The 10,995-nt window shown below is 46.6% G+C and overlaps 1 protein-coding gene across 1 annotated transcript in view; it reads right to left on the reverse strand.

The window, feature by feature from the left end:
* Window positions 1-10,795, reverse strand: part of LOC102838242 (chromosome unknown open reading frame, human C19orf68) — a 19,698-nt gene extending 8,903 nt beyond the window's left edge. The window contains exon 1 of the mRNA XM_006868416.1: window positions 10,521-10,795. Coding sequence (XP_006868478.1) covers window positions 10,521-10,795 — 275 coding nt within the window. The remainder of the gene's footprint in view (window positions 1-10,520) is intronic.
* Between the last annotated feature and the right edge of the window lie 200 nt (window positions 10,796-10,995).

Raw genomic sequence — 10,995 nt, forward strand, 5'->3', positions numbered from 1 at the left:
GTGCTGTCTGTAAAGCACTTGAGTTCCGTGTCTAGAACATGTTCAATGCTATTTGCTGTGATGGTTTCCTCTGCTCAGTTTGATTAAAACTGGATGGATTTAAGAAATCTTTGCTTTGAAAAATTTTAAGATCAAAAACATTTCAGACACTTCTGCCTTCACCTCTGCTTTAGCAATAACATCACAAGTTGAGGTTCTCTTTTGAACCCTACCCCAGCAAACTCCCCTCTACAAAACCAGGTGTTTATCATTCTCACTGGGTATCTATCATCCCCACATGTTTTTATGCATCCATAAAAAATGCTTCTGTGTTTGAAAACTTTACATACATGAAAAGGTGCCCTAGCTCATTTGTCATGAAGGAAATACAAATTGAAACCCTAGGAAATATCACTACACATGCACCAGCATGGCCAAAATGAAAGACAGATAATATCAAGTGTTGGCGAGGATGTGGAGCAACTGGGATGCTCTTACATTGTAGTTAGGAGTGTAAAATGGAAAACTACCTGGCAGTTTCAGCAGATACTAAAGACGGTGACCACATGCTTCTGTGATTCAACAATTCCACTCAAGATAAATGCATAATAATAGGTGTCTAAAGGAGTCCTAAAGGAGCTCTGGTAGCGTAATGGTTATGAATCAGGCTGAGAACCTTTAGGTCAGCAGTTCGAAACTACCAGCCACACCACAGGAAAAAGATGAGGCTTTCTGCTCCTGTAAAGATTTACAGCCTAGGAAACCGTCTACAGGGTCGCTATGGGTCGGAGCCGACTTGATGGCACTTAACAACAACAACAAAGATATATATGTGTTCGCTTTGGCAGCACATATACTAAAATTGGAACGATACAGAGAAGATTAGCATGGTCCCTACACAAGGATGACATACAAATTCGTGAAGTGTTCCATATTTTTGGAGTCCTGGTGTGGCGCTGTTTGCTAATGTGTTAGACAGCAAAGTTGGTTTGAACTGCAAGGTTGGAGGTTCAAGCTCTCCAGCCGCTCCTCAGAAACCCTATACAGGGTTGCTGTGGGTCAGAACCGACTCAACAGCACTTAACACCATCAACAACAAAAGACATATACTGGTGTGGTGCTACGGGGTAACGCGCTGGACTGCAAGGTTGGTTTGAACCTCAACATTGGCGGTTCAAGCTCACCCGCTATTCTTCAGAAACTCTATACAGAGTCACTATGAGTTGGAACTGACTTGATGGCACTTAACAACAACAAAGACGTATACTATAATGCTTATAGCACCACTATTGATAGTATCTTGACCAAATAGTTGCAACAACTCAAATACCCAACAATACAATGGGCAAAGAAACCATGGTGTAAGAATGAACAATCATTACTCTCCGCAACCAAGTGGATGGAACAGATCTTACAAACATGCTGTGTGAAATGAGATTAGACACAAGAGACTATACTGTGTGGTTCCCATTTATATTATGTTAGAAACCAGGTAAAACTGACCTCTGCTGTTATAAAACTAGAGTTGTTACCTTTGAGGCGTTAACCCTAGGAGGGGACTCAAGGGGGGCTTCTTGGGGCCAAGGGTATTCTGTTTCTTGTTCTGGGTGCTAGTTATATTAAGTATTTTATTTTGTAAAAATCCATCAAGTTGCACCCGCATGTGTGTACTTTTTTTAGCATGTGTCTCACTCAAAGAGGTTTAGGTAGAAACTCTTTGTATAAATAGCATTGTGATAGGCAGTATGTTGCTGTTGTTAAATGCCGTCAAGTCAGTTCCGACCCATAGCGACCCTGTATAGGGTTTCCGAGGAGCAGCTGGTGAGCTTGAACCGCCGACCTTGCAGTTCAGACGGCTTTGTAGTCTGGCGCATTAACCCACAGTGCCACACCAGGACTCCCGATAGGCAGTATAGCAACCCTCAAAGACATCTAAAAGCAGCCCTGGTGTGCAGTGGTTAAGCACGCGCTAACTGAAAAGTCAGCAATCTGAACCCACCAGCTGTTCCATGGGAAAAAGATGCAGATTTCAGCCTAGCGCAACCCATTTCACACATCTGACCTCTAGTATCATAATGAAAAAGTGCTGCTTTAAGCCACTGCAATTGTAGAAATTTGCTATAGTAGTTATAGGAAACGAACACATGCTTCATACTGTATAGATGAGGGAGCTTCCAAAAGATCATGGGAAAATGGAATTTACAAACAATGGGATTTTCCCAGGAACTTTCTGAAGCATATATTTATATATTTGAGTTATGGTGTTGGAGAAGAATATTAAAAGTACCACGGATTATAAGAAGAACAAACAACTCTGTGTTGGAAGAAGTGGAGCCAGAATGCTCCTTAGAAGCCAGCGTGGCAAGATTTCATTTCTCATACTTTGGACATGTCATCAGGCGGGACCTGTCCCTCAAATAACCAGTCCCTAGAGAAGGACGTGTTATCAGGAAGGACCAATCCCTGGAGGAGTCCCTGATGTCCTCTAACAGGGACTGGTCTCTACTGATAATATGGTACAGGATCAATGAAAGAGAGGAAGATTCCTAACAAGATGCATTAACACAGTGGTAGCAGCAATGTGTTCAAACCTAACAGTAATAGTGGAGGCGCAGGGCTGGGAAGTGTTTAGTTCTGTTTTGCATCGGGTTGCTATGAGCCGGAACTGACTCGATGGCACCTAACAACAACATCAATGTATACAGGGCTGCTATGAGCCAGAATCGACGTGACAGCAACAGGTTTAACCTTTATTAAAGCTGATCACCAGGGCTTTCTTCCATAGTGCTGATGAGTGGGTTTGAACCACTGACCTTTGGGTTACTAAGTTGAGCAAAAAATGTTCATGCACCCGCAGAACTGCAGAGCCCATTACGTGAAATTCGTTTAAGGAGTTAATATCAGCATTGCCAAAAATGAAATAGAATAGGGGAATTAAAATCTGAATGTACTTCTTTGATAATATATAAATTGACAACTGTTTTCTGAAAGGGGGTTAGCATTTTTCCATTGAGGGACGATAGCAGGATTTTGGGCAGTGGGGGTAGATACTTCATGTTTATAATGGTGGTTATGCACAGTGGAATTGGTTCCAACTCACAGAGACCCTGCACAGGGTTTCCGAGGCTGTAAACCTTTACAAGAGCACAAAGCCTCATCTTTCTCCCGCAGAACCACTGGCAGTTTCCAACTGCTGACCTTGAGGTTAACAGCCTGACTCAGGACTGGCATAATTTTGCCTTAAAGGACCAAATAGTAAACATGAGGGAGCTTGAAAAAGTTCATGGGAAAACTGAATTGAAAGACAATGTAATTTTTCATGAGCTTTTTGAAGCCCCCTCTTGTATTATTTTGTAACCACCACACCACCAGGGCTCCTTTTTAGATTAGCTGTCAAGCACAAACTATTCGCGTCACTTAGAAACCTTTCTAAGGAGGCCTGGTGGCACAGTGGGTTAAGCATTTTGGGGGCCAGTAACCAAAAGATAGGTGGTTCAAATCCACCAGCCACTCCAAGGGAGAAACATGAGGCTCTCTGCTCCTATAAAGGCTGACAATCTTAGAAACCCTATGGAGTAGTTGTATACTGTCCTATAGGGTCGCTATGAGTGAAAATAGACTCGATGGCAGCAATGAGAGATGTTTTTGCCTTCTGTTAGTGTTGTGAAGTGCCGTCAAGTCAGTTCCGACTCATAGTGACCCTGGGTAGGGTTTCTAAGGAACGGCTGGTGTGCTTGAACCAACAACCTTCCTGCCAGCTCCAGCTTCTCTCCACCTCCCTCCCCGGCACTCCTCTCTCTCTCCTGAAGCTCTTGAGACCCTGAGAGTCCAAGGATTAATAAATGACACATGAAATACAAAACAGATCAAGGCAACAATACTTTGAATAGAAGTAAAAGAAGTATTTTGATAATGCTCTTGTTGAGCGCCTTCAGATAGATTCCAACTCAGCAACTCTACAGAACAGAGCAGAATGGCCCATACGATTTCCTAGGTGTAGTGCTATAGGATCAGCAGTGGACTGTGAACCACAAGGTCAGAAGTTCAAACCCACCAGCTGCTCCTTGGGAATGCTACACAGGGTCGCTATGTATCAGAACATCTTAACCCCTATACCACCAGGGCTCAGGCCTCCGAGAAAAGGGACAGGAGGGGCACGGGAGTGAAGCCCTGCTCTGTGGTCACTGGATTCTCGGCCCGGCCTCCTGTCTCCAGCCCACCCACCACACAGCCTGAGGGGTCTTCCTAGGGCTGCTTCCAAGCCCCAGAGCCGGCCCTGCTCAGGGCCCTCCTGGGATAAAGTCCCAGCCGGTGGCTTCAGCTCTGCTAAGCTTCGGTCTCGGCACCCTTCCAGGGACATCCCTGCTTTCTCTTTCCACATGAACTTCTCCAAGCTGGGACCTTGGCCCACAGGTTGCCCTGAGATGTGTGTGATACTGGACGGGTCTTCTTAAACAGCGATAGGGAGAAGGCTCAGAAATGATGGGCCCCCACCTTGTTGTAAGGAGTTCTGGTAGCGCAGCGGTTACAAATCGGGCTGCTAACCTCAAGGTCAGCAGTTCGCAACTACCTGCCATTCCATAGGAGAAAGATGAGGCTTTCTGCTCCTGTAAAGATTTACAGCCTCGGAAAACCTACACAGGGTCGCTATGAGTCGGAACCAACTCCACAGCACATAACCACCATTGTACCCTTGTGGTCCTCATAATAGCTCATCAACCCCTACCCCCCACCCCCAGGGGGGGCCTCATCCAGGAACAACCCCACCAGCCCCGAACCCACGGAATTGTCTTTACTCCTCCATCATCTGCTGTCCTGGATTGAACTGTCCACCCCCTCCCCTCCAAATGTGTTGTAAATCCTAACTCCAATACCTATGGATAGAGTCCTGGTGTGATGCTGTAGGATAAGCACTCGACTATAAGGTTAGTAGTTTGAATTGCAAGGTCAGCGGTTCAAATTCACCAGCCACTCCTCAGAAACCCTATACAGGGTTGATATGGGTTGGAACCAGTTTGATGGCACTTAACAGCAATATACCTATGGTAATGGACTCCTGGGGTGGCACTGTAGGGTAAGCACTGGACTGCTAACTGAAAGGTCAACAGGTCAAATCCACTAGCTGTTTCTCAGAAACCCTATACAGGGACACTATGAATTGTAATCACCTTGACAACACTTAACAACATTCCTGTGCTTGTCAAGGATTGAATTTTACTTGGTTCCATAATCAATGCCCATGTAAGCAGCAGTTAAGAAATCAAACATATTGTATTGCATTGGAATAACTGCTGGAAAAGCTTTAGTCTTTTATTAAAAAGCAAAGATGCCACTTTAAAGACTAAAGTGCACTTGAGGCAAGCCATTGGTATCTTCTATCAGCTTATATGCACATGAAAGCTGGACAATGAAGAAAGAAGACCAAAGAAGAAATGATGCCTTGGAACCATGGTGTTGGCAAAGAATACTGAATATACCATGAACCACCGGAAGAGCAAACAAATCCGTGTTGGAGAAGGACAGCTAGAATGCTCATTAGAAACAAGGAAGACTGTTTTACCTACTTTGGACATGTGATGGGGGTGGGGGGGAACCAGTTCCTGGAGAAGAACATGCTTAGTAAAATGGAGGAGCAGTGAAAAAGAGGAAGACCTCCAAGGAGATGGATTGACAGAGTGGCTGCAACAATGCGCTCAGACATAGGAACCATGGTGAAGATGGCGCAATGTTCTGTTCTGTCGTACACAGGGTCGCCGTGAGTCAGAACTGACTCCACAGCACTTAGCAATCGGGTAAGGAGCCCTGGTGGCACAACAGTTAAGCGCCGGGCCACGAACGAAAAGATTGTTGGTTTGAACCCACCAGCTGCTCCGCAAGAGAAAAGACTAGTCATTCAGCTCCCATAAGGAAAAACCAAAGCAAGTTTGTTACTACTGCGTCAGTTATGACTCACAGAGACCCTCTAGGGTAGGGCAGAACTCGGGAGAAAGACTTGGCAATCTGTCCCCTTGAAGGTTTACATCCTAAGAAACTCTATGGGGCAGTTCTACTCTGTTTTGAGTTGAAATGGACTGGCAACAGATTTTGGGACAGTTGGTTCAGACTCATAGCGACCCTGTATAGTTTCTGAGGAGTGGATGGTGAGCTTGAACGACTGACCTTGAGGAGCAAACCAACTTTGCAGTCCTTTGCATTAACCCATGCTGTTTCACATTATAAGCCAACATTGGCTTGATGGTAGTGGGTTTCGTTTGATTTGGGCAGTGAAAATGGTTAACATGCTCAGTTGCTAACTGAAAGACTAGTGGTTCAAGCCTACCCAAAGGCATGTCTGAAGACAGGCCTAGTGATCCACTTGCAAAAAATTGTTGTTAAGTGCCGTCGAGTCAATTCCAACCCATAGTAACCTTGTACAGGGTTTCCAAGGCTGTAAATCTTGATGGGAGTAGAAAGCCTCATCTTTCTCCCGCGAAGTGGCTGGTAGTTTTGAACTGCTGACCTTAAGGTTCACAGCCCGATTCGTAACCACTACACTACCAGAGCATCTTAAAAAAAATTAGTGATTAAAAACCTTGTAGAGTACAGTTCTACCCAGACACACATGAGGTCGCCGTCAGTTGGTATCTACTTGGTGGCACCAGGTTTACTGGTGAACTAGTAAGCATGATAATTCCATAATAAATGCAGGTGGGAATGGCTGGTTGTCAGAGATTGTCCATCTGTGATAACTCACCGCTGTCCTGTGGATTCCTACTCACAGTGACCCTACAGGACACAGCAGAACTGCCTCAGAGGGTTTCCAAGGCTGGCATCTGTGCAGAAACGAGCCCTGCCGCTGTCACGGGGTATGTGTTGGGCTGCTAACCAAAAGGTCAGTAGTTCAAATCCACCAGCCACTCCACGGGAGAAAGATGAGGTTTTCTGCTCCCATAAAGATTCACAGCTTCGGAAACCCCTATACAGGGTTGCGGTCAGTCAGAACGGACTCTATGGTACACTACAAAACCAACACTCTTTATGGAAGCCTCATCTTTCTCTTGCAGGAACAGCTGGTAGGTTCTAGTTGCTGACCTTTTGGTTCACAGCTGAGCACTTTAACGGTTGTATCACCAGGATTCCTAATCACAATCATAACCAGCCAAAACCAACCTACACTGGGGAGTTGATTCCGACTCAGTGATTCTGTAGAGCACAGCAGAAATGCTCCAGAGGGTTTCTGCGACTGTAATCTATATGGGAGCAGATCTCCAAGTCTCTTCTACCCAGGGTCACCTGGTGGGTTCGAACTGTCGTCTTTCAGTTAGTAGCTGAACATTTCCCAATTAAGGTCTCAACCTCACACATCGACAGTGACCACAAAGTCAGGAAACCTATCTCAGACTACCTGAACGCAAAGCTTATGTTCAACACTCTACCCTCATCTACAAACTCCCTATTCAAGGTTCTCCAGTTCATGCACCTACAGGGGCCAGGCAGGCAAACAAGGGTGTGACACTGACCAGCATGAGGCAGCAGAGAGTGGTGGGGACTGGGACAAACTTGACTGCCAATCCTCTAAGGGGTTGGTGACCCACCCACTTTATGCTAATGTGGGCTCCGCACCTTCCTAAGCTTCAAGTAGTTGTTGTTAATGGTTGGTCTAACAGTCGGTCTTTGAGTCATTTCCAACTCATAGTGACCCTATATAGGGTTTCCAAGGAGCAGCTGGTGGGTTTGAACTGCTGACCTAATGGTTAGCAGTCCAGTGCTTATCCTATAAGCACCACTCAGAAATGTTCCTGGTGAACATTCCTGTTTTAAAATGTAAAATTCACTGGTGCTGAGGTGATTCTGACTAGTTGACGCCCCATGTGTTACACAGCTGTTGTTGTTATATGACTCGGAGTTGGTTCTGACTCATAGTGACACTGTACAAGGTTTCTGAGGCTGCAAATATTTATGGGAGCAGAGAGTCTCAACTTTCTCCCATGGATCAGCTGGTAGTTTTGAACTGCTGACCTTAAGGTTTGCAGCCCGATTCATAACCACTAAGCTACCAGAGCTCCTTTGTGTTACATAGTTGTTGTTGTTGTTGTTAAGTACCGTGGAGTCGGTTCCGACCCTATTCAGGGTTTCCAAGGCTGTAAATCTTTACAGGAGCAGACCGCCTCATCTTTCTCCCGCAGAACAGCTGGTAGTTTTGAACTGCCGACCTTGAGGTTAGCAGCCCGATTCGTAACCACTACGCTACCAGAGCTCCTTGTTACATAGTAGAACTCTCTCTATATACGTATTGGGTTGTCTTGGCTATAATAATTATAGAAACAGATCACCAGCCCATTCTTCCAAGAAGTGGCTGGGTGGGTTTGAACTACCAACCTTTCAATTATCAGTCAATCATAAATCTCTTGTGCCACCCAGAAACCCCTAGGTGGTGTGCAAATGGTTAAAGCACTTGACTGCTAACCAAAAAGTTGGCAGTTCCAACTCACTTAAAGAAGCCTTGGAAGAAAGGTCTGGAAACCTACTTGTGAAAATATCAGCCACTGAGAACCCTGGGGAGCACAGTTCTACCCTGACATACATGAATCTCAGTGGTCCAGTGGTTTTCACGTTAAACCGAAACCCAAGCCTACTACTGATGCATTGATTCTGACTGACAAGGACCCTGGAGCACAGTTCTACACTGACATACATGAATCTCAGTGGTCTAGTGGTTTTCACGTTAAACCGAAACCCAAGCCTACTACTGATGCATTGATTCTGACTGACAAGGACCCTGGAGCACAGTTCTACTCTGACATACATGAATCTCAGTGGTCTAGTGGTTTTCACGTTAAACCGAAACCCAAGCCTACTACTGATGCATTGATTCTGACTGACAAGGACCCTGGAGCACAGTTCTACTCTGACATACATGAATCTCAGTGGTCTAGTGGTTTTCACGTTAAACCGAAACCCAAGCCTACTACTGATGCATAGATTCTGACTAACAAGGACCCTAGAGGACCGAATAGAACTGCTCCATTGAGGGTTCCAAGGCGATAAATCTTTACAGAAGCAGGCTGCCGCGTCTTCTCCTGCCAAGTTTCCGACTGCAGACTTTGCTATTAGCAGGCCAACAGTTAGCAGGGCTTCAGGTTTATAGTTAGGGTCAATGAAAACCTCTCAGCTGTGTGTGTTTCCCCAGCTCTCTGATTTGTCACCTGCCCTTTATTTTCTGTAGCTCTTAGGCCATTGTAGGGAATGATTGGTAAGCCTGTGCCTTTAGTGTCAGCTTCTCATCCAATCTGAAAATCCCAGAAGTTAAACACCCACCCCCTAGACTTAGCACCCAGCACAGACTTGGCCTTGCCTTTGTTGTTGTTGTTGTTGTTGTTAAGTGCCATTGAGTAGATCCTGACTTCTGAGGAGCAGCTGCTTGCTGGGTTTGATTCACTGAACTACCAACCTTTTGCTTCACAGTCCAGTGCTTATCCTACAGTGCCTTTATCTCTTTTTTCCTGTCGCTTTCTCTGCAACTCAGTATTCCATTGTTTCTGTTCTATGAGTGCAAAGCCTGGCTCTCCGGTTTTTTTTTTTTTTTTTATTGTGAATTATGTGATAGTCTCTTGGCTTTTTTGGCTTGTGCTGGTGTCTTGGCTCCATGTCTCCATGCATCTGGAATTTTCTTTGTGTGTGTCTGGGGTGTTCATTTACTCCTGTACTCTTTCTGGATCTCTAATAAAGCCTGTATAAGAGGGCCCATTAGGAGCTCTGGTAGCGTAGTGGTTACGAATCGGGCTGCGAACCTTAAGGTCAGCGGTTCGAAACTACCAGCCGCTCCGCGGGAGAAAGATGAGGCTTTCTACTCCCGTAAAGATTTACACCCTTGGAAACCCTGTACAGGGTCGCTATGGGTGGGACCCGACTCGATGGCACTCAACAACAACAACAACAAGAGGGCCCATTATGCCGCGCACATGGGTGTTGGCTTTGTCCCCAGTTTCCTCTGTTGGGGGGGCACAGTGTGCTAAGCATTGGGCTGCTGCTACCAGTAAGGTCAGCAGTTCAAACCTACCAGCTGCTCTAAGGGAGAAAACCCCTGGCAATCTAATCTTGTGAAGATGACAGCCTAGGAAACTCCATGGGGCAATTCGACTCTTGCCCTATAGGTTGGCTGAGGAATTTTTTGCTCCTGTGTCAAGATTCCTGGTGGTTGTGTGACTGCTAACCAGAAGGTTGGTGGTTTGAACCCATCAGCCACTCAGCAAGAGAAAGAGGTAGCAGTCAGCTTCTGTAAAGATGACAGCCTTGGAAATCCTGTGAAACACTTCTACTCTATCCTTTGAAGTCCCCGAGTCAGAATCGACTTCTATGGCAAGGGGTTTGATTCCCACCCCCCTCCGCCGCCTCTCTCTCCAGCAGTAATCTAGACCCTCTGCTCCTCTTTGAAAGCGTATTCAGCCTCTTCCTGTCTAGGTCTGCCCCATCTCTGGGTGGATGCGTGTCTCTTGTCTATCCCTGAACACCTTACTTCTCGCCCCCACCCCGCAGCAGGCCGGCGGCTTGGGATCACGCACCCCACGGCGGGCCGGCTGGGCGCGCGCACGTCCTTGCAAACGAGCCGCACGTAGCTATACTTGAGCACGTCGATGAGCGAGTAGAGTGAGGGCGCGCTGGCCCAGTGGCAGCGCGCCAGGTGCATGGAGCTCTTGACGAAGAACAGCGCAAGCCGCCGCTGACACCACGCGTCGAAGAAGCAGCTGAATTCGGCCCATGAAAAGAAGGCCTGTTCCCTCAGTTCCCGCTCCTCCTGCCCCACTGCTGTGCAGGCTGGGGGCTCTGGCCGATCCATCCTGGGGCGCCTGGGTAGGGGAGAGGGGAAGGAGGACACCTAGGTATCAGATTCACTCCTTCTTGTGGTAGCCCACTTCCTGCACTCTCCACCGGCCTCTACTCAGGCGGGTCCAAGATGCAGCTATTTCTCACTCCAGATATGAATTACCATCCCTTAACCGTATGTAAAGGGGCTCTGGGAGCACAGTGGCTGCGAAC

Source organism: Chrysochloris asiatica, unplaced genomic scaffold (assembly GCF_000296735.1).
Source record: "Chrysochloris asiatica unplaced genomic scaffold, ChrAsi1.0 scaffold00116, whole genome shotgun sequence".
In the NCBI taxonomy this organism is placed as follows: Eukaryota; Metazoa; Chordata; class Mammalia; order Afrosoricida; family Chrysochloridae; genus Chrysochloris; species Chrysochloris asiatica.